The sequence below is a fragment of the Taeniopygia guttata genome, chromosome 22, assembly GCF_048771995.1.
Source record: "Taeniopygia guttata chromosome 22, bTaeGut7.mat, whole genome shotgun sequence".
NCBI classification, from domain to species: domain Eukaryota; kingdom Metazoa; phylum Chordata; class Aves; order Passeriformes; family Estrildidae; genus Taeniopygia; species Taeniopygia guttata.
Window position 1 is genome coordinate 3,917,137 of NC_133047.1, and position 21,944 is coordinate 3,939,080.

Sequence of the window (21,944 nt, forward strand, 5' to 3'; positions counted from 1 at the left end):
GCTTGTTCCCAATTCCCAAACTTGGCCTTTCCACGGATTCTGTGGCTCACAGCTCCTGCTGCCCCCGAAGCTGTCACAACCCTGGGGACAAGGAAGTGCCACCACCCCTGTGCCCTGTCCCAGCTGCCACGGGGACAGCCGGGCCTGGAGCTCCCCCAGAGCCTTGGGATGGTCTGGAACGGCTCAGGTGCAGCGGCTGGGGCAGAAAGGACCTGGGGACTAAAAGGACCTGGAAGGCAAAAAAAAGACCTGGAGGCAAAAAAGGACCTGGAGGCAAAAAAGGATTCTGGAGGTAAAAAGGATCTGGAAGCAAAAAGGATTCTGGAGGTAAAAAGGACCTGGAAGCAAAAAGGATTCTGGAGGTAAAAAGGATCTGGAAGCAAAAAGGATTCTGGAGGTAAAAAGGATCTGGAAGCAAAAAGGACCTGGAGGCAAAAAAGGACCTGGGGACAAAAGGATTCTGGAGGCAATAAAAGGACATAGAGACAAAAAAGGACCTGGAGGCAAAAATCACCTGGAGGCAAAAAGGATTTGGAGGCAAAACAAGGTTCTGGAAGCCAAAAAGGATCTGGAGGCAAAAATAGGATTCTGAAGGCAAAAATCACCTGGAGGCAAAGAGGGCCTGAGAGGCACAAAGGACCTGGAGCTGTTGCTGCCTCTTTCCCACCTGGATTCGCGGCTGCCCCCTGGAATTGCTGCGGTTCCCCCAAAACTGAGGGGGAGAAGCTCCTCCTTCCCTCCCCATGGATGAATTCTCAGCCCTGCAGCTCTGCTTTGGGGCAGAGGATCCCCCCAGCCCTGCCCCGATCCCAGAAATCGAGGACACCTCGAGCTCTGCCAGGCCGGGTTTATTCCCCCAGACCCCAAATTGGGCTGTGGGGGACCAGGGCTGGGAACAGCCACCCCCAGCAGGGCACGAACAGAAACCTGCAGCGCGGCTTTTAATCCCTTTTTTATAGATTTCTGTGTGGATATATAGAAAATAGAACCGTGGGGCGGCCCCAGCAGAGCCGCGGCTGGGTGCAGACAGCTGCGAGGTGGGGAATCGAAACGGGACGGTCCGGATTGTCCCTCGGGATGTCCCCGGGATGTCCCCGGGGATGTCCCCGGCTGTCCCCGGGATGTCCCGGGATGTCCCCGGTTGTCCCCCGCTAGGGCCTGGCATGGTGCGGGAAGGCCGGGCCGTGCGGGGAGCTGCAGGAGCGCTGCCCGTGCCACGGAGCCGCCGGGTAGAACCGGGCCGAGCTCCCGTAGGACGCGGGCAAGCGGCCGGAGCCGGTGGCCAGCGGGCGGCACAGCTCCGAGCCCACCACCAAAGGGCTGGGGAAGGCCGGGATCACCAAGGGGCTGACGGAGAGCGCCGGGGCCACCGGCACGCCCCGGGATTTCAGCTGCTCCAGGGGGCTCCCGAAGGTGCCCGGGAAGCGCAGCGCGGCTCCCTCGAAAGCGTCCGGCGGCGGCGGAGCGGTGAAAGGCGGAGCGGCCACCACGGCCCTGGGTTTGGGCAGCCCGCGGTGCCCATCCCTGCCCTGCTTGGCCAAGGGGGACACGGCGCCTGAGCTGGCCGTGGGGCCGAAGGGCTCCTCATCCTCCTCCTCCTCATCATCATCATCATCATCATCCTCGTGGCGGCTGGCCTGGCCGAAGGCGGCCCCGGGGGGCACCCAGCAGCCCCGGCCCCGCAGCTCCGCCGGCTGCTCGGGCTCCTCCGGGAAGGCGGAGGGCGGCTCCAAAAAATCCTTCAGGTTGGAGAAGTACCCCCAGAGCGGGGGGCAGCCGGCGGGCTGCGGGCCCTCGCTGCGGTACGCGTGGAAGTAGCCGGTGAAGACGGCGGGGGCCGCGGCCCCGTCCTGCGGGCAGCCCTGGATGTCTCTGCCCGCCGGGGACGCCTCGCTCGGCACGCTCGGAGCTCCGTCCGCAGCTCCCGGTGCCTCGGGGCCGGTGTCGCTCGGTGCCCGCCGAACCTCGGGGCAGTGGCGCTTGTGGCAGTGCAAGGACTCGGCTTTGCTGACCTGCGCCAGCAGCTTCTTCTTGGCCAGCGGGGACATGATGGGGTGGTTGCCTTTGGAGTAGAAGCTGGAGAAGAGGCGCTTGTAGGTCTCGCTGTGGCTCCTGCAGGGGCTGGGACACCTCCCCGAGGGGCTGGGGGCCGGCACGGCCGGGCTGGCCGGGCTGGAGCGTCCCTCTGTCCCCCGGCCCCGCTCCGCCGCGTCCTCCGCGCCCGCCTCCGGCCGCGCCTTGTCCGGAGCCACCTGCGGGCAGAGGGGTCGGGCTGTGGCTGCCGCATCCCGGGCCGGGGTCCCGGCTGCCCTCCCGCCCCCGGCCGGGCCCGTCCATCCCTCCCCGGGCACGTTCCGGACCCGGTTCCGGAGCTGCTCCCGTCCCTGCGGAGGGGCCGCACCTGCTCGCGGCCCTTCTCCTTCCGGGCCCTCTTGCTCTTGTCGTCCTTGGAGACCTTGTACTGCCTGCGGGGTTTGCTGGGGGGCAGCGGTTTGTCCTCCTCGCCCTTCAGGTGCCGCACGTAGGGAAGGACGAGCCTGCGGAGCGAGCGGGGAGCGCGGTCAGCGCCGCGCTGGGGGAAACTGAGGCACGCGGCGGGACAACCCCCCCGGTCCCGGCCCGGTGCCGGTCCCGGCCCGGTCCCACCTCTCGTAGTGGCGCCGGGTGCAGGTGGCCGCGCTGGTGCTGCCGGGGCTGCCCCCGAGCTCGTCGTAGACGTTCTTCCAGAGCCGGCGGCCCGTCACCTGCGGCGGGAGGGACGGACAGAGGGACGGAGCGGTGAGCCCGGGCACCCCGGGGACATCCAGCACCCATGGGGACAGCCTGGAACCCAGGGGACATCCAGCACCCATGGGGACAGCCTGGAACCCCAGGGGACAGCCTGGAACCCCAGGGGACACTCTGGAACCCCAGGGGACAGCCTGGAACCCAGGGGACAGCCTGGAACCCCAGGGGACAGCCTGGAACCATGGGGACAGCCTGGAACTCCAGGGGACACTCTGGAACCCAAGGGGACATCCAGCACCCATGGGGACAGCCTGGAACCCCAGGGGACAGCCTGGAACCCCAGGGGACAGCCTGGAACCCCAGGGGACATCCAGCACCCCAGGGGACACTCTGGAACTCCAAGGGACACTCTGGAACCCAGGGGACAGCCTGGAACTCCAGGGGACAGCCTGGAACTCCAGGGGACATCCAGGAACTCCAAGGACATCCAGGAACTCCAAGGGACATCCAGGAACCCAGGGGACAACCAGGCACCCCAGGGGACATCCAGATGCCCAAGGGACACTCTGGAACCGCGGGGTCACCCTCATGTCTAGCCGTGATGTCCAGGGGACACCCAGATGCCCAGGTGACATTCTGGCACCCAGGGGACACCCAGGGGACACCCTGGGGACACCCTGGGGCCACCCCGGCTCCACGGCCAGCACTCACCAGCTCGTAGGCTCCCAGCTTTTCCACAGCCTTGTAGATCTTCCAGAGGTTAACTGGGAACAGATAAAGGGGAGATGCTGAGGGTCAGGAGGACACTGAGCACGGCCACCCGTGTCCCTGTCCCCGTCCCTGTCCCTGTCCCCGGGCTGGGGACATACTCTGCTTGAAGCCGAGGTGCGGGATCCTCTCGATGGGCGTGCGCCGCTCCTTCATGAACTTGTAGAGGCTGACGAGGAAAGCCTCCTCCTCCTCCTTCTCCTTCTCCTTGTCCTCCTTGTCCTCCTTGTCCTCCTTGTCCCCACCTTCTCCCGCCGCCTTGTCCCTCTCGGTGCCATCCGCGGCCCCCGGCGCGTCCTGCGGGACACGGGGCTGAGTTTTGGGGGAGCTGCGACCCCTCCACCCGCACCCCCTGTTCCCCGGCAACCCCGGGCAGCTCCGGTCCCGTTCCCCGGGGCTCTCCGGTCCCGTTCCCCGGGGCTCTCCGGGCCCGTTCCCCGCAGCCCCGGTCCCGTTCCCCGGGGCTCTCCAGTCCCGTTCCCCACAGCCCCGGGGCTCTCCGGTCCCGTTCCCCGGGGCTCTCCGGTCCCGTTCCCCGCAGCCCCGGGCAGCTCCGGTCCCGTTCCCCGCAGCCCCGGGGCTCTCCGGTCCCGTTCCCCGCATCCCCGGGGCTCTCCGGTCCCGTTCCCCGGCAACCCCGGGGCTCTCCAGTCCCGTTCCCCGCAGCCCCGGTCCCGTTCCCCGCAGCCCCGGGGCTCTCCGGTCCCGTTCCCCGGGGCTCTCCGGTCCCGTTCCCCGGGGCCCCGGGCCGGTGGCCAAGTTGCTCACAGCGCTGGATGCGGCCGAGCACACGAGGAGCGGCTTCCAGGAAAACAAACGGGCAGAAATTCCGAAATTCCGCCCCCCCCGCGCCGCCGCCGCCGCCTTTCTCAGCTAAAAATGTTCCTCGTTTGTTTGTTCTACATTTTCCGGAGTTATAAAACTTGTTGCTATTTTTGGGCAAAGAAGCTGCTCGGTTCCCAAGTCCGTCCTTTACTATTTTTTTTAGTCTTTCTTTTTTTATTATTTTGGGGTTTTTTTTGTTCTTTCTATTCATTTAACGGCTTGTGACAGACACCGGATTTTAACGGCTGAAAGAGTTCAAAGCTTTCTCTGGTTTTTTTTTTCTTTTTTTGGTGGTTTGGTTTTTTCTTCTTTTTTTTTTTTCTGCTGAGGGGGAGGGAAAAGCTCCAGCGCCACAAAATCCAAACCCCTTTTCCTCACGAGGATAAAAAAAAATTACAAAAACGATCCTATTGCCACGGGACCGCTCACTTCTCCCCCCAAAAATGCCAATTTTGGTCCATCTCCCCCTCGCCCCCCACCCAAAACTGGGAATTTCCCGTTTCTCTGCCTCATCCTCACTTCCACCGGCGGCCAAAGCGCTGCTCCCTCCCTGCCCGGAATTTTGGGGCGTTCGGCACCCCCCAAAAAGCGCCGGGGTGCACTCACGGCGGGGCTGGAGGGGTCTCGAGGGTCTCCTTGCGGCTCCTGCTCCTTCTCCATGGGGGGAATCGCTGCCCTTGGGGCGGGACCTGGAGGGGAAACAACGGGGGGAGGGTGGGACCCCAAATCGCTGCTGCTCTCCGGACATCCCGGGGCGCTCGGGGCGGTTCGGGGCTGCCCGCCGGGCACGGCACCGGCCCGAAGCTGCTCCGTCCGTCCGTCCGTCCGTCCCTCCCTGCCCCCGCCATTCCGCGCTCGCCGCCCCCAAATCCTCCCGCGGTTTGAGGAAAAACCCCGGGAAAACGGCGAAAAGCGGCGGAAAGCGGCGATGCCAACCTGGGGAAGCAGCGGGGCGGGCGGAGCGGGTTCCAGGGGGTCCCCGGGGGCTCCCCACGCCCCCCGGTCCCACCCGAGCCCCTCCGCCGCCCCCGGTCCCGCTCCGCTCACCGGCCGCGCCCGCGCCACGTGGGGCGGGGCCGGCGCTCCCCCTTCGCTGCCCATTGGCTGGAGACAACACGCCCCTTCTCCTATTGGGCGGCCGCGCTGCCTGTCCCCGCCCTCCCGCGCGGGGCACGCCGGGAGTTGTAGTCCTGAAGCTGCGGCGTGCGCGCGGCTGTGGGTGAGCGCACCTGAGCGCAGGTAGAGGTGTGCAGCAGGTACAGGTGTCACACACACACACACAGGTGTGTGCAGGTAGAGGTGTGCAGCAGGTACAGGTGTCCCACACACCCACCCACAGGTGTGTGCAGGTAGAGGTGTGCAGCAGGTACAGGTGTCCCACCCCTGTGTGTGCAGGTACCGGTATCCCACCCCTGTGTGTGCAGGTACCGGTGTCCCCGCCGTGTCCCGCCCCCGCTTCGCTTCCCGGCACCGCTGACGCGATTTCCTCCCTTCCCGGCGGCGCCCCGAGTGCAGAAACCGCGCGGCTTTTGGGGCAAAACGCGCCCGGTTCGGGGCTGAACGAGCCCCGCCGGTGCCAACAATTCCCGCGACCCCCGACCCGCCGGTACCGGGGCTGGGGGCGCACCGGGCTCTAATTACACCCTTAACGAGCTACCAACCGTCATTATCCCAACGCTACTTAAGGGCGCTTCGGCGGCGGCGCTTTCCCCGCTCATCCCGAACCCCGCCCCGCGGGCCCGGGGCCGCTCCCCGTTCCCGGATCCCCCAAATCCCGGCGGGGCTGGAGCGTCACGGCCCGGAACGGCGCGGGAGCGCTGCCAGGCCGTGCCAGAGCAATGGGCTGTAAGTCATCCTCCGCTCCCCATCCCGCGCCGCCGCTCCGCCCGAACCCCCCCGGTACCCCCGGGGGCTGCCCGGGGTCCCGCGGGGCGGCCGTGGCTCCGGGACCCCGCGGGGCTCCGGGACCCCCCCAGCCCCCCGGGACCCCCGGACTCACCGGCGGAGGCTCGGGCCGGGCTCCGGAGCGGAGCGCGGGTGTCGCGGAGCGGGACCGAGCCCGGGATGAGTCAGCCCCGCTCGGGGAAGTGGCGTGTGCGAGCCGCAGCCATTGACTCTTTCCTTACCGGAACGGACGCGCTTTTGGGGCTTCTCCCCCCGCGCCCCGAATGACTGGGCCGGACTTCCCCGGCCCCAAAGCGCCGCTCCCCGCGGAGGAGCCGCCCCGAGGGCGGGGACACGGCGGGGACACGGCGGGATGCTCCGGGCTCCGCTCCCTTCCCGGGGTCGCCGTTCCTTGTCCCGGGATCGCCAATCCCCGTCCCGCGGCACCGGGGAGAGCCGGGGCTCAGCCCCCCGAGGATCCCCACCCCGCTTCGGCTGCTGAGAGAGTCCCGAAAAATGAGAGAAAAATTTCAAAAAAAATCCCCCGGTGACTCATTTTGGGCCAAAAGCCCGAGAAAGCGGCAGCGGGGGGAAGTCGGGGGGACACCGGGCTCCTGCCGCCCCTCCCGGGGCAGGAAGGGGAGAAGGAGCCGCGGGTGCCACCGAACCCCCCCTTCCCCGCGATAAATCCGGGATTTAGCAAGAATGGCCGAAATAAACCAGCAAAAAGCCCCACTCGGGGTTTTATTCCCGGGTTTGGTCCGGAGCTGCGGGAAGGAGGGGCCCTGCCTCAGTTTCCCCTCGCTCCCGGTCCGGCCTTCCCATCTCCATCGGCTCTGGGATGGATTTCAGGAATAAATCAAGGGATTTCAGGAATAAATCAAGAGATTTCAGGAATAAATCAAGGGATTTCAGGAACAGCTCGGGTTTCAGCGTCCCGGGGCCAGCTGAGCACCCCTGGGTGGGACCGCCCCGACCCCACAACTCCGAGGGTAGAAAATCCCGAAATCCTTCCGGGATTTCCTGAGGAGGCGCCCCCAGAGCCCCCTCCCCATTACCGGGACCCCTCTCCGAATTTGGGACCGTCCCCCCGTTCGTTGCCGGGTCCGGGACACGGCGCCGCTCCGAGGAGGAGGAGGAGGAAGGTGAAGAGGAAGGTCCGGTGCCTTTTTGGGTGCGGGATCGCTCCAGCTCTGCCCTCGCATCCCCCCGGATCTCCTGGAATATCAACCCCTGGAACAACAATTCCTGGAGCATCAATTCCTGGAAAATCATCCCCGGAGCAGCAGCCTCTGGAATTCCAAAGCCGGGAGCAGCAGCCCCAGGAGAATTCCAAAGCCGGGAGCAGCAGCCCCGGGAGGAGAAATCCCGGGAAGAGCCCGGCGGATCGGGAATTGCGGGTTTGGATGTTCCCAAAGGAGCTCCAGCCCCAGGAGAATTCCAGCTCCTCCCAGCAGGAGGAGAATTCCAGGGGTCTCAGCAGGAAGAGACCCCTCCCCATGGGATCCTTATCCCAGGAAAGGCAGGAACAGAATTCCAGGGGTGTCCAGAGGAGGAGACCCCTCCATGGTAAGTGCATTCCCAGGAAAAGCAGGAGGAGGAGACTCCCCCTCCCCTGGGGACCCCATTCCCAGAAAGATCCTCTCCCCATCCCAGACCTGATCCCAGTCCCAGAACTCATCCCAATCCCAGAATTCAGCTCCTGGATCCCATTCCCAGCTGCTGCTCCAGGCTCTGATCCCTGCATTCCCTTTTTTTAGGGATTTGTCCCTATTTGCTGCCCCACCCTGCTCTGGGGTTACTCCTCCAGGCCCCTCTCCAAAGTGTGCAGAATTTATTATCTCTAATAACAGTGAAAAACCAGGAATAATCCCAGGGAATGGAGACCAGGAGTAACAGTCAGTCAAAAAAAGTGGGAATTACAGACTGGGAAGCACAAGGAGAGGAAATTCTGTGACAGAGAGAGAGGAAATTTTGGGACACAGAGAGAGAGGAAATTTTGGGACACAGAGAGGAGGAAATTTTGGGACACAGAGCAGCCGGGGTTCACAGTGAAGTGCAGGAATTCCCAATCCCAGGGAAAAGCTGCTGGATCTTGGCTGGATCTGTCCAGCCAGGACATCCCTGAATGTCCTTCCCGAGGGATTTGGGATTTGGGAATTCTCAGCATTCTTCCATTTTAGAATTCTTGACTCTTTTGTATAAAGTAAAACCCCCCCTGTACAGGTGTTAAAACTCTCTTGTACAATATTTAAAAATTTTACCCTCTAATTTATGACTACTTTTACTATATTATCTAACCCCCTGTGACTGCTTGTTTCACCTTTAAAATTCCATGGTTCAAACTCAAAATTACAGCTGTTTTCTGCTGCTTGCCAAGGTCTAAAATGCTTCTGACCAAGGCCTGGAACCTCTAAAAATGTCTGAGGGACATTTTGAGTTCCGACAGATGGGGTCAGTCTTCTCCTCTCACCAGGACATCCGACAGGTCCTCGGTGTTCTCCAGCTTCAAATTCTGGGAATGGGAAGGAAAAGCTTTGGAATAAAATCCCCTGGGATGAGCCTCAGGAACAATCCCAGCCCCTCCTGCCCTGCTGGGGGCTTTTCCAGGGAATTGGGACAGAGCGGGAATTTCCTCATGGGAAGGGGCCCCCAGGGGAGTTTGGAGGAATTCCAAGGAATTCCTGGATGTGGAAGGAATCCCGATGTGGATTGGGCACGTTGTGACCTGGGAGAGCTTTTCCAGCCTCAGGAATTCTGGGATTTTGGGATTCTGCTCCCTTATCCAGAGTCTGGAATGCTCTGGATGGGTCTGAGGGACAAACCCTGCGAATGTTCCCATTCCCTGGAAAAACTGGGATTATTTGAAATGAGCAGTATTCCATGGAATTCCCAGGACTGTTGGGAATGAGCTGCATTCCATGGAATTCCCGGGATAGTTGGGGTTGAGCTGCATTCCCTGGAATTCCCGGGATAGTTGGGAATGGCTCCCAGCTCTCACCTTCTCGCTGGCCAGGTGCAGGAGGCTGTTGAAGGCCAAGGGCACCGACAGGTCGGCGGCCATGCTAGGAGGGAGCCTGTGGAAAAGCGGGATCGGGATCAGAGCCCGGGAATGCCGGAGCGGCCAGGCACAGCTCGGCTCTGCCCTGGGCACAACCACAGGGTTTGTCCTGTCCCCTTCCCAGTCCCATCCCAACAGCCACAGGAATTTTCCCAGTCCCATTCCCAGTCCCATGAGGGATTTTCCCATTCCTGTTCCCATTCCTATTCAGGATTTTCCCTGTTCCATCCCTGTTCCCATTTGGGATTTTCCCTGTCCCATTCGGGATTTCCCCAGTCCCATTCCTGTTCCCATTTGGGATTTTCCCATTCCCATTATTCCCATGCAGGATTTTCCCTGTTCCATCCCTGTTCCCATTTGGGATTTTCCCTGTCCCATTCGGGATTTCCCCTGTCCCATTCTCGTTCTCATTCTGGATTTTCCCATTCCCATTATTCCCATTTGGGATTTTCCCTGTCCCATTCCTGTTCCCATTTGAGATTTCCCCTGTCCCATTCTTGTTCTCATTCTGGATTTTCCCATTCCCATTATTCCCATTCAGGATTTTCCCTGTCCCATTCGGGATTTCCCCTGTCCCATTCTTGTTCTCATTCTGGATTTTCCCATTCCCATTCTTCCTGTTTTTCCCATTCCCGACCTGTGGAGCAGATCCTTGGTGAGGCCACTCAGCGTTTTGAGTCCGACCACCTTCCTGTCCGTCTCTTCGTCGCTTTCCTCCCCCTGCTCGGGAAAATCCAGGAATGCAGAGCCCCGAAATTCCAAGGAAAACCCCTGGGGACCTCAGCCCGTCCTGGCCAACGGGAAACTCGGGGTTCATTCCCATGGAACTGGGATTTATCCCACGGAATTGGGGTTTATTCCATGGCATTGGGGTTAATCCCATGGGATTGGGGCTGATCCCTGGAACTGGGAAGGGACCCCTGCCGAATTCCCAGCGGGAATTTCCCTTCCCAACCTCTTCCCGCTCCGTCAGCAGCTCCCACATGGTCCTCTTCAGCCTCCTCATGTCAATCCTCTTGGCCGTCCTGGCGTATTGGATGGGGATCTTCTTGATCTGAGGGGGGAATCCGGGATCATCACTGGGATTGTCATTGGGATCAGCACTGGGATCATCGCCAGGATCATCGGGATCACAGCTACAACAATCGGCATTCCTGATTTTCCATGGGAGTAACAGTGAGTGCAGCCTCGCTGCCAATCCCGGTGCTTAATGTGGGAATTGTTCCTCTGGGAATGCCAATCCCGGTGCTTAATGTGGGAATTGTTCCTCTGGGAATGCCGATCCCAATATTTAATTTGGGAATTGTTCCTCTGGGAATGCCAATCCCAGTGTTTAATGTGGGAATTGTTCCTCTGGGAATGCCAATCCCAATGTTTAATTTGGGAATTGTTCCTCTGGGAATGCCAATCCCAGTTTCATTTGGGAATTGTTCCTCTGGGAATGCCAGTCCTGGGAATCCCTGGAACCAAAGAGGTGTCCTGGGATTTTTAACCCTGGAGGTGCTGAAAGGTTTTTTCTTCAGCCCAGGGAGGAATTCCCAGTCCCCAGGGAGGAATTCCCAATGCCAGCGAGGAATTTCCAGCCCAGTGCTCCCAGTCCCTGTTCCCAGTGTTCCCAGTGACCTTGTGGGGCTCGGCGATCAGCTCCAGCTCCGTGCATTCCGGGACGTTCCCTCTGGCGATCCCGGAGCACTCTGGAGCCTCGGGATGAGCTGGGAGCGGCAACCCTTCGGCCTGGCCCGGGAATTCCGCGGGATCGGAATCGTCATCGCTGTCGGAGACCTGCCAGGGGACACGAGGGGACATGAGGGGGAACCAGAGCCACCGGGGAGCAGCCGGAGGCAGCAGGAGCTGCTCCGGAGGGTGGGAATTCCTGCCTGGCTTCCCATGGGATTGGGGTTTTTCCCCATGGGATTGGGTTTATCCCCATGGGATTGGGGTTTATCCCCATGGGATTGGGGTTTTTCCCCATGGGATTGGGGTTTTTCCCCATGGGATTGGGTTTATCCCCATGGGATTGGGGTTTTTCCCCATGGGATTGGGGTTTTTCCCCATGGGATTGGGTTTATTCCCATGGGATTGGGTTTATCCCCATGGGATTTGGGCTCATCCCCATGGAACTGGGCCAAGGCTGAAGCCAAGGCAGCTGCAGGGAGCAGAAATCCCAAAGTTTTCCCAGCCCTGGGAATGTCCAGGCAGAGCTGGATGCCAGCAGGGCCCTGCAGCTCCCGTTCCTCCCCTCAGGAACTCTCCATCCATGGATTTCCCCAGGTTATCCCAGCGGGAATTCCCGGGGCCGTACCTGCAGGGCAGGGCAGTAGTTGGAGGTGTCGTTGGGGTTGTTGTAGTCGTAATCCTCAATTGCATCCTCGCTGTCCAAGGCTCCCATGGGATCTGAGCTCGGCCTGACCTGGGGGAAAACATTCCAAAATATTCCTGGAAAAAGGCCGGGCCTTGGGCCCTCTTCCCCCTTTTTGCCCTCCCAGGAGGGTTTGTGGTGAGAGCAGTCCTGGGAACATCCAGAACATTCCCAGGCTCTGGTGAGGAGAGGTTTGGTGCTGGGAATGACTCCCTGGGATGACTGATTCCCTGGGATGATCCCCCAGGATGATTGATTCCCTGGGATGACTGATTCCCTGGAATAACTAATTCCCTGGAATGATTCCCTGGGATGATTCCCTGGGATGATTCCTTGAGTTAGCTGATTCCCCAGGATGATTCCCTGGGATAATTCTTTGGGATGATTTCCTGGAATGACTCCCTGGGATGATTCCCCAGGATGATTGATTCCCTGGAATGACTGATTTCCTGGGATGATTCCTTTAGTTGGTTCATTCCCCAGGATGATTCCCTAGGATAATTCCCTAGGATGATTCCCCAGGATGGTTCCCTGGAATGATTCCTTGGAATGACTCCCTGGGACGATTCCCTGGAATGGCTCCCCGGGAGGATTCCCTGGAATTCCTTTGGGAATTCTCACCTTGACATGGGGTTTGAGGAAGAGCCGCAGCAGGTTCTGGGGGTCGTAGTTGAAGTCTGCTGGCAGCGTGGTGTTCCGCTTGTTGTGGCGTTTCAGGGTGGATTTGGACAAGGTTGTGGGTGCCTGGGGACGGGATCGGACAGCTCCATGGAAAAACGGGAAGCTCCACCAGCTTTCCATGGGAAAACAGGGAGAGTTTTGTCTGGGAAGGGGCAGGGTCGGAGGTGCCCCCCAGGACACCCAAATCCCGGGAATTCCGGGCTGCTGTGGGAAAAGGGCTCTGTGGGCACCTTGGTCTGCCGGAAATAGGACTCGAAGTCGATTTTCGCATCGAAGTCCAGCTCAAAAGCCGTCCTGGGAACCCTCTGCCGGGAATCCTTCTTTGGGCCAGGGGCTGCTGAGGAAGAGCGGGGAAAAGCCCGGAATTCCAGGATTGAGCCCTTCCCATTCTGGAATTCCAGAACTGAGCCTCTCCCAGCCTGGAATTTCAGGATTTAAGCCCCTCCCAGCCCGGATATCCAGAACTGAGCCTCTCCCAGCCCGGAATTCCAGAACTGAGCCTCTCCCATTCTGGAATTCCAGGACTGAGCCACTCCCAGCCCAGAACTCCAGGACTGAGCCACTCCCAGCCCAGAATTCCAGAACTGAGCCCCTCCCAGCCCAGAATTCCAGAACTGAGCCCCTCCCAGCCCAGAATTCCAGAACTGAGCCCCTCCCAGCCCAGAATTCCAGAACTGAGCCCCTCCCAGCCCGGAATTCCAGAACTGAGCCTCTCCCAGCCCGGAATTCCAGAACTGAGCCCCTCCCAGCCCGGAATTCCAGGATTCCCAGCCCTGGACACTCACGGGGCTGGTGGGGCAGGAAGCGCCAGTGCTCGGGGCCGGCCCACATGGAGAGGACGCGGGGGCTGAAGTAGGAATATTCCCCGGGATTCAGGGACACGTGCTGGCTCATCACGCTGATGTCCCCCTCTGCCAAGGGAGCTCCATCGCTCCTGGAAAAGGAATGGCAGCTGCTCAGAATTCCATCAGCATTCCCGGGAATTCCTCCCTGGCACTGGGAATTCCAGCCCAGCCTCATCCTTGGATCCCAGCCCCACCTCTTGCTGTGGCCGAGGGAGTCTCCATCTCCGCTGGCTGGGAATTCCTGGCTCCCGTCCCTGGCCGGGGATTCAGGCTGGAATTCCGGCTGGGAGGGGGCGCAGCCCTCCTCATCCTCGCTGTCGGGATCCAGGTTGGGATTGAAGGCATGCTTGCTCTTCCGGAACTTCTCCAGGAGTGCCGACGCCGACTGCAACACAGGAGTGCTCTGCCTGGATCAGGGATTCCCAGCTGGATTGGGAATGCCCATCCTGGATCGGGAATCCCCACCTGGATCAGGAATGCCCAGCCTGGATGGGAGATCCTGCCTGGATCGGGAATGCCCAGCCTGGATCGGAAATTCCAAACCTGGATCAGGGATCCCCATCTGGATCAGGGATTCCCCACCTGGATTGTGAATTTGAAACCTGGATCGGAAATTCCAAACCTGGTTCAGGAACCCTCAGTCTGGCTCAGGAATTCCCACCTGGCTCTGGAATCCCTAATCTGGCTCTGGGATTTCCAAACTGGCTCAGGAATCTGGTTTAGGAATTCCCACCTGGATCAAGAATCTGGCTCAGGGATTCCCAACCTCGCTCTGGAATTCCCACCTGGATCAGGTATTCCCACCTGGATCAGAGATTCCCACCCACCTCGCTGTGGGACTCCTCATCCCAATTGGTGAACTGGAATCCGGCCAGGGAGGAGCAGATCCGGCGTTTTTCCAGGCACGAGGTCAGCAGGGCTGAGGAGCAGTAGGACACAGGTGAATTCCTGGGATCCTAGCAGGGATTCCCACCTGGATCAGGACCTCAAACCTCCCAGATTCCTGCACAGCATCCGAAATTCAAGAATTCCCACCTGGATCTGGAATCCCTAATCTGGATCAGGAATTCCCACCTTCCTCAGGACCTCAAACCTCCCAGATTCTCCATTTTCCAGCAGCCTGGAAAATTCCCAGCTCTCCAAATGCCAGGGATCCGAGCAGCGAAGAAACACGGGGGAAAAGGAGCTGGATAAGAGCAGGGAAAAGGAACTGGAGAAGGGCAGGAAAAGCAGGAAAAGGAGCTGGAGAAGGGCTGGAAAAGGCTGGGATTCACCTTTGAGACCCGGCACGGTGACGGGCTGGGTGCTGGGCAGGGCCAGGCTCTCCGAGGAGGGCAGAGGGACAATTTCGGAAGGGAAAAGGAGCCGGCTCCTGAAGTCCTGGCAGCGCAGCCTCGTCATGAAAGCGCCGGCGGTGTTGCACTCGTCGAAGGAGGCGATTGATCTCTGGAACATGGGATCCACCTGGAAAGCGGGAATGCACCGGGAATCAGGGAATGGGGAGGGGAATCTGGGAATGGGAATCAGGGAAAGGAGAGGGGAATCAGGGAGTGGGGTGGGAATGGAGAAGGGAATTGGGGGAGTGGAAATGGGAATGGACGGGGAATTAGGGAGTGGGAATCGGAATGGAGAGGGGAATTGGGGAATGGGGATGGGAATTGGGGAATGAGAATCTGGGAATGGGAACTGGGGAATGGAGATGGGAATCAGGGAATGGGAATCAGAGGGGACTGGGGGAGTGGAGAAAGGAATCGGAGAATGGTAACCAGGAATGGAGGAGGGAATTGGGAATGGAGCTGGGAATCAGGGAATGGAGGTGGGAATCAGGAACAGGAAAGGAGGACAGCAGGGCAGGGAGGATGAGGAGCAGCCCAGGCCCACCTCGGCCCTGTGGCTGCCCTCGGGCCTGTTGATTTTGCTCAGGTTCTGCTCGATGCTTTTGAAGGTTTGCTTCTTCTTTGGCTGAGACTTCTTGGCATCCTTGGGGTCTGGGCTGGAGCCTGGCATGGGAAAAGGGACAAATTCCACCTCAGAAGGGCTGGGATACCCCAAAGGAGGGCGAAAACCTGGGATTTGTACAGCAAACTACAGCAGGCACTGAGATTCCTCAGGATCTGAGGGCATGAGCAATGCACTGCTGGCATTTTATGGATTCTGATGGGCAAAAAAATGCCTTTGTTTGATCCCAAAGTGCCCCTGTTTGGCCCCAAACTGAAATCTGAAATCCCTGAGTGACAGCTCCAGCTCCTCATCCCACCCCCCCGCCCCAGCATTCCAGGAGAACCAATCTGGGATCTCCCAACCCAATGAATCCCAAACCCCTCCAGAACTCCCGAAGATCCCGGGTGAGAAATGAGGGAATTCCCGGGGTTCTTGGGGAGGAAAAGAGGGAATTCCCACCTTGCTGAGGGCTGTCCGGGTCCCTGGCAGAGGCTGGCTCCTTGCCCAGGTGGCTCAGGACCCTGAAGGTGTCGGCGTGGATGCGATCCACGCGCGAGGCGTAGATCTTGGCGCTGGCATCCAGAGTCCCCGCTGCCATCTGCGGGGAATGGGAATTCCTGGGAATTCCGGCTGGGCAGGGCAATCCCACCTGGAGCCCCCCCAGGAACATCGGGGCTAGCAGGGAAAGGCAGCAGTGACAGCTCTGGGCTGCCCAGAGGGGCGTTCTCCCCACGGTTTGGTTCATTTTTTTGGGGATCACAGCTAAAAAATCCCTTAGGAATTGTTTGGGAGCGCCAGGATTGGGCAGTGCTTTTGGTTTGTTAATTTGGGAAATTTTTCATAATGTATTAATTAGTGTGGTGGGTTTAGCACTGGCTAATTATTAGTGTATTTATTAGAGTGTCTTTGTTTATTTTTAGTTGGGAGATAGAATTAGGAGAGAGGTAAAAATACGTTTTGGTTTGTTAAATTGGGATTTTTTTTTTTTGTTAATGCATTAATTAGTGTGGTGGGATTAACGCTGGTTAATTATTACTCATAATAACTTTTTAAAAATTATCATATTATATATTAATGTTAACATATATTAGTATTAATATTATATATTAACAAATATATATATTAATATAGTAACATAATATATCACTTACAACATATTGTGTATTTATTAGAATTTTTTTTGTGTATTTATTAGAATTTTTTGTTGTGAGACAGAATTAGGAGAGGTAAAGTAGGCGTAAAACTTTAAAATAGTGTAGCAAAAGCTGACAGGCTAAGAAACACTTACAGTGTTTGGTAATTAGGAAATATTTGGCTTCTGATTGTGATGGTGTGAATTATAACACCTGCATTGTCTCACCCTTCTCATGAGACTGAAAATGGAATACAAGTTTGTAAAATGCCTCTCAGATGCCCCATGTCTGGGCCAGAAAAGGGCATGACAAAAACAAAGCAGCAGCAGCAGCAGGGACCCCTCTGACCTGGAAGTTGGTGAGCCCCGAGTCCTCCTGGTTCAGGATTTCGCTCATGTAATCGATCAGGTGCAGCCCAAAGGCGTTCTTGGTGGTGATTTTCTGCAAGAAAGCACAGCTGGGGACCCTTCCCCTGGCTAGGGACCCTTCACCTAGCTGGGGACACCCTGGGGATGAGGGGACAGCCCAGGTGGCACCGGGGACCGAGGGCAATGCCAGCCCAGGCATGGCCTCTTGGAAGAGGAGTGAGAGCTGGGCAGAGAATTGTCTGACATTCAAACTCAGGTAGGGAGGGAAAGCCCTGGACACCGGCACAGGCTGGAGTTGATGCCTATGGAGAAGGACCTGGGGGACAACAAGGTGTCCTTGAGAAAAGCCAGGGAATCGCAGAAAAACAGAAAGCTGGACAAAACACAGGTCTGAACTAATGTGGTTAATCAAGTGTTCTCCCCTTATTCAAGATAAGATGGTAGTTTATATAAGCTTCTACATAGTTTACAAAAACAAAGACACTATGATTGGTAGGCTAACATTGTTTACCTTTTCCTTAAAACGGCCTAGACTTTACACTATGAAACCTCTACTAATTCACACCCAAACAACCCAGTGGTCCCCATCACACCTTAAGACTATTTCTATCTGCGCCCCAAGCTCTGAATTTCTAACTGCATCAGAGGCGTGAAGGCCCACAAAGCCCAAATCTGAGGCCTAGACTGGAGTAGCTCAAATCTCATAACTCATGTCCTCTTTCTCTCAAAAATGCTGCAACACCTGAGTGCCACAGGGTCCTGCAGACAAGGACACCAATGGGATCCACCAGGAAGAGCATTCCCAGCAGGACAGGGAGCGATCAGCCCCAGGAGTGTCAGCAGGACAGGAGGGACAAGGAGCTCCAGCGGAGGGTGACAAAGATGAGGGATCTGGAGCATCTCCCTGGTTATCAAAGGCTGAGGGAGCTGGGGCTGGGCAGCCTCGGGAAGAGACGGCTGAGAGGGGACCTCAGCCCTAAATATCCAAGGGGGAATGTGGGAGGATGGATCCAGGCTCTGCTCCATGGGATGAGAGGAACAGGCAGGAAAAAGCCCCACAGGAACTTTTTCCTTGGATTGCCCAGATACTCCAGAACTGTGTGGACAGAACCCATGGCCCAGTGGGACCAGACACCCCTTTATGGTCCCTGAAGCTGCCCCGGGCGTCTCAAACCCCGCTGCTGAGGGGCTTTAACCCCCAAACGCGGCCGCCCCACTCACGTTCTCGGTGGAGAGCTTGATGCAGGTGCTGTAGTGCTCCGAGATCTGCGCGTTGCTCCATTGCGGCAGCGGCGACTCCAAACTCTCGGACCTGCGGGACACAGCGGGGTCGGGGTCGGTGTCCGGCTGTCCCTCACCCCGGGACACAGCGGGGTCGGTGTCCGGCTGTCCCTCATCCCCATCCCAGCGGGGTCGGTGTCCGGCTCTCCCCTCATCCCCACCCCAGCGGGGTCGGTGTCCGGCTCTCCCCTCATCCCCACCCCAGCGGGGTCGGTGTCCGGCTCTCCCCTCAGCCCGAGCCCCGCGCACCGGCCGTACCTGAGCGGGAGGGAGCCGAAGCTCTGCAGCGACGATTCCACCACCCTGGAGCGGCGGCGCTGGCGCCTCTCGCTCTCATCGTCGTTGGGGGGGCACTCAGCGAACACGGGGGTTTCGGGGGTGCCGGAGGTCCGCCGGGTCGGGGAGAGGAAGGCGGCGGCGCCCCCGGCGGCTCCGCGGGGGCTGTCGGAGGCCATGGCTGTGGCTGTGGCTGTGCCTGTGGCTATGGCTGCGACTGCGGACCGCGCTCAGGGGTTACTCGCCATCTTCACCGCCGCGGCCACGCCCCCTCCGCGCCTCCCTGCCAATTAGAGCGCGGGGTGCCAGCGCGGCAGCCAATCAGCGCGCGGGGTTCCCGCCCCCGAGGCGGGTTTGAACGGCGGCGCGCGCTCGGCAGCGGCCGTGAGGGCGAGGGGCGGGGCCGCGCTCTGAGGGAGCCTGGCGGGAGCCCGGGAGAGGAAGGGGCGGCGTCGCCGTTTTACTCCTTTTTTCCCCCAATTCCGGGGCCCGAGCGGGGTCAGCAGCCTCCGGTGCTGGCCCGGCACCCCCCGGAAGGAGGAGGAGTCGCCAGAGCAGCGCCGCTTACAGCGGAATCCCTGAGGCTGGAATCTTTGGGGTCACCGAGCCCAAGCTGGGCCCGATCCCCGCCGTGTCACTGACTGCTGCGTGCAGGCCTTCCCCTCCAGGTGGGTCCCGATATTCTCCGTGACCCTACAGGTGTGTTCCCACATTCCCTGTCACTCTCCAGGTGTGTTCCCACATTCCCTGTCACTCTCCAGGTGTAATTCCCACATTCCCTGTCACTCTCCAGGTGTGTTCCCACATTCCCTGTCACTCTCCAGGTGTAATTCCCACATTCTCTGTCACTCTCCAGGTGTGTTCCCACATTCCCTGTCACTCTTCAGGTGTAATTCCCACATTTCCTGTCACTCTCCAGGTATATTCCCACATTCCCTGTCACTCTCCAGGTGTAATTCCCACATTCCCTGTCACTCTCCAGGTGTAATTCCCACATTCCCTGTCACTCTCCAGGTGTAATTCCCACATTCCCTGTCACTCTCCAGGTGTAATTCCCACATTCCCTGTCACTCTCCAGGTGTAATTTCCACATTCCCTGTCACTCTCCAGGTATAATTCCCACATTCCCTGTCACTCTTCAGGTGTAATTTCCACATTCCCTGTCACTCTTCAGGTGTAATTTCCACATTCCCTGTCACTCTCCAGGTGTAATTCCCACATTCCCTGTCACTCTCCAGGTGTAATTCCCACATTCCCTGTCACTCTTCAGGTGTGTTCCCACATTCCCTGTCACTCTCCAGGTGTGTTCCACATTCCCTGTCACTCTCCAGGTGTGTTCCCACATTCCCTGTCACTCTCCAGGTGTGTTCCCACATTCCCTGTCACTCTCCAGGTATAATTCCCACATTCCCCTGACCCTCACCTGGCTCCAGGTCCCTCATCCCGGGTTTAGGGGACACTCCTGGTAGAGCCCGAGCTCTGTGCCTGAGGCAAAGCTCCACCAGGAGGGAAGGAAATCCATGGATTTTCCTTGTGCAGCATCCCTCATGCTCTGGGAGCTTTAGGAAAAATTTGGGATGGCCTGGATGGGGCAGATCTGTCCCCAAACTTGGGAATCCCATTGCATTCCAAAGCTGGGGAAAAGGGGTGTGAATCCACCGGGAGCAGGAGCTTTTTGGGCATTCCCAGCTGGAATTTAGGGTTTAGGGACGCTGTTGCTAATTTTCACGGCAGTTTTTCCCGGCCGATCCACTGGATGGAGCAGGGGAAAAGCCGTGGCAGGAATGATTCCCAGGATTTCCCCTCCCTGCAAGGAGCAGGCACGGGCTCACAGAACTATGGAATTGTTGAGGGTGAAAAACACCTTTGGGGTTATCAAATTGGAGCTCCAGTGTGGGATGGAGCCGCGGGATCTCCTTGGAGGGGGGGATAATCCGGATTTAGGGAATGGTGTCCCTATCCAGGATATTCCAGTTCCCGGGAAGAGCTGATCCAAGGAAACGCTGCCCAGGACGGGAGCGACAGCTGGGTTTTCATAGAACCCCTTCCAAACACAGCCATCCGTCAGCCAAACAAGGACAATCCCATTTTTCCTAGGAATGTGTGGATTTAGGGTGAGCCTTAACCCCCAAATCCCACTTGGATTTTGGCTCCATGTGTCCCTCCGGAGCCGGGCTCCATTCCCGCCAGGACGGAGCCAGAGGGATCTCAGCTCTGCCTTCATCCAACCCCAAAAATGGCAAAGGAATCAATGCTTGGAGCCCAGAATCTCCTTGGAAGAGCAGCCTGGAATCTCCTTGGAAGATTCCAAGCACCCGGGAGGCCCCAGCCAATTCCCAAACCTGGAAGATCTGAACCACTTTGGGTTTTTTTGTCCCCCTGATAATCTGGGGGCTGAGCAATGGGCTCGGTCCCTTCCCTCGGCTGCTCCAGGAAAACCGGGAGAGGCTGGAAAATCCCCGGCTGAGTTTGGGATGTGTTTTCCCGGGAGCAGCCGCTGCTTTCCGTGGCTGCAGTAAACAAATCAATCTCTGCAGCTGAGCCCATCCTGGAGGAGACTCCAAGGAATTCTGATGGGTTTTATGCCCAAATAAATCATTCCTGCCCTGGCAACGGCGTCCGATTTTCCCCCGGCATCAGCAGGAACGTTCCCGGATGGAAGTGGGAATTGAGGGAATGGATCACTGTGACAGCAATGCTACAAACGACTTCGATCCCTTCCCGACTCCAGAAATCCCTGCCAGGACTCCATTCCCAGCTCCCCACATTCCAGAGGGGTTTGCATTCCCAAAATCTTGGGAGGATGTGGGGATGCTCCTGCGTGCAGGGAGAGGTTTCCTTCGGGAGCTACCGGGGCTTTTCCAGCTGGGCTTGGGAAGGGTTTGGGAGGATTTGGGACACTGGGATGTCCCCGAGCTATGGGGTGGGAAACTTGGGAAAAGTGGAGGAAATGGGCATTGAGACCTTGCCTGGAACAGGCAGGGAATGGTCAGGGAATCCCACCCTGGGACCAACTACCCATTCCCTGCCCCTCTATGGATCATTCCCTGAATGGAAGCCTGGAAAAGGCCTCAGATTTGGGATTTCAGGGCATTCTCCCCCTGCTTTCCCCTTCCAGGGCCATGTCCATCCCCTCCAGCATGACTCCAGTGTTCAGGAGAGGGAAAGGGGTTGGATCTTTCCAAGATTTCATTGGGAAGCTCTGTTCTGCCTGGCTGCCGCTTGCCTCGCTCACATCCAGCTGGGATGGATTCTTTTCCCTTTAGTGGGAATGCTCTGGAAGAGGCTGGGGTGTCAGACCTTGGAATGGCCCCAATCCCTTCTCCTGGTCCTCATTCCCTGGGAATGGCCCCAGACCCTTCTGCTGCTGCTCATTTCCTACAAACAGTGAGGATCTGACCTTTGGTGCTGCCATTCCCTGTGTTTTATCCACAGTTCTTGTGCCACAAATCCCAGGATTTTCCAGGTTTTTGGTGCTCCCATTCCCTGTGTTTTATCCCCAATTCTTGTGCCACAAATCCCAGGATTTCCCAGATTTTTGGTGCCATGTCCAACCTGGCCTTGGACATTCCCAGTGATCCAGGGGCAGCCACAGCTCCTCTGGGAATTACATCCCAGCCCCTCAGGGAGGAATTTCTTCCTAAAAAATCCTGGCTGGAATCTCCCAGGATTCCTTGAATCCTCCTGCAACCCCGATTGCTCCAATAAATAATTAATTTCTAATTAAGCCCATCGGAAGCAATTACCTCTTTCCCCTTTTCCCTTCCTTCCCTCTGGAATTCCTGATGCCCAGGA

At 58.5% G+C, this 21,944-nt stretch overlaps 3 protein-coding genes across 12 annotated transcripts in view; 1 reads left to right on the forward strand and 2 right to left on the reverse strand.

Annotated features, from left to right (window-relative positions):
- Positions 1–833: 833 nt before the first annotated feature.
- ARID5A (AT-rich interaction domain 5A) lies at positions 834–6,557 on the reverse strand. Of its 6 annotated transcripts, none has more exons than XM_030289842.4 (7): positions 6,320–6,557; positions 4,927–5,009; positions 3,597–3,792; positions 3,439–3,491; positions 2,647–2,744; positions 2,402–2,537; positions 834–2,252 (listed from the first exon to the last, which is right to left on the reverse strand). In XM_030289842.4, exons 2-7 carry the CDS (start codon positions 4,978–4,980, stop codon positions 1,152–1,154), a joined length of 1,638 nt encoding a protein of 545 aa, XP_030145702.4. In that variant the 5' UTR covers positions 4,981–5,009; positions 6,320–6,557; the 3' UTR covers positions 834–1,151. The 6 variants fall into 6 exon arrangements, with proteins under 6 accessions (XP_030145702.4, XP_041576470.2, XP_032608355.3 ...); XM_041720536.2 differs by having other exon boundaries at positions 4,840–5,009; XM_032752464.3 differs by lacking the exon at positions 6,320–6,557 and adding an exon at positions 5,368–5,603.
- Positions 6,558–8,021: 1,464 nt separating this feature from the next.
- NCAPH (non-SMC condensin I complex subunit H) lies at positions 8,022–18,481 on the reverse strand. 2 transcript variants are annotated; one of them, XM_072917807.1, is made up of 17 exons: positions 18,132–18,481; positions 17,814–17,904; positions 16,573–16,665; positions 15,551–15,689; positions 15,032–15,150; positions 14,425–14,614; positions 13,978–14,069; positions 13,345–13,535; positions 13,091–13,239; positions 12,536–12,639; positions 12,246–12,368; positions 11,568–11,675; positions 10,889–11,047; positions 10,221–10,319; positions 9,903–9,985; positions 9,206–9,281; positions 8,022–8,719 (listed from the first exon to the last, which is right to left on the reverse strand). In XM_072917807.1, exons 1-17 carry the CDS (start codon positions 18,326–18,328, stop codon positions 8,660–8,662), a joined length of 2,073 nt encoding a protein of 690 aa, XP_072773908.1. In that variant the 5' UTR covers positions 18,329–18,481; the 3' UTR covers positions 8,022–8,659. The 2 variants fall into 2 exon arrangements, with proteins under 2 accessions (XP_072773908.1, XP_032608352.3); XM_032752461.3 differs by having other exon boundaries at positions 12,536–12,642.
- A 204-nt stretch (positions 18,482–18,685) lies between these two features.
- The window catches only part of SLC4A5 (solute carrier family 4 member 5), a 52,987-nt gene continuing 49,728 nt past the window's right edge, over positions 18,686–21,944 (forward strand). For all 4 annotated transcript variants that reach the window (XM_032752449.3, XM_072917799.1, XM_072917801.1 and 1 more), the window contains exon 1: positions 18,686–18,817. The gene's annotated coding sequence lies outside the window, so the exon portion shown is untranslated. The remainder of the gene's footprint in view (positions 18,818–21,944) is intronic.

What these genes read in the sequence shown, in the direction of transcription:
- NCAPH (XM_032752461.3), bottom strand. Translation starts at nt 18,328, where the DNA reads ATGGCCTCCGACAGCCCCCGCGGAGCCGCCGGGGGCGCCGCCGCCTTC. An exon ending in TTCGGCTCCCTCCCGCTCAG is followed by an intron (nt 17,905 to 18,131) that starts GTACGGCCGGTG and finishes TGTGTCCCGCAG; the next exon opens with GTCCGAGAGTTTGGAGTCGC. An exon ending in TGATCGCCGAGCCCCACAAG is followed by an intron (nt 10,320 to 10,888) that starts GTCACTGGGAAC and finishes TTCCCCCCTCAG; the next exon opens with ATCAAGAAGATCCCCATCCA.
- ARID5A (XM_041720536.2), bottom strand. Translation starts at nt 4,980, where the DNA reads ATGGAGAAGGAGCAGGAGCCGCAAGGAGACCCTCGAGACCCCTCCAGC. An exon ending in CGCTTTGGCCGCCGGTGGAA is followed by an intron (nt 3,793 to 4,839) that starts GTGAGGATGAGG and finishes CGTGTCCCGCAG; the next exon opens with GACGCGCCGGGGGCCGCGGA. An exon ending in ACCCGGCGCCACTACGAGAG is followed by an intron (nt 2,538 to 2,646) that starts GTGGGACCGGGC and finishes CTCGCTCCGCAG; the next exon opens with GCTCGTCCTTCCCTACGTGC.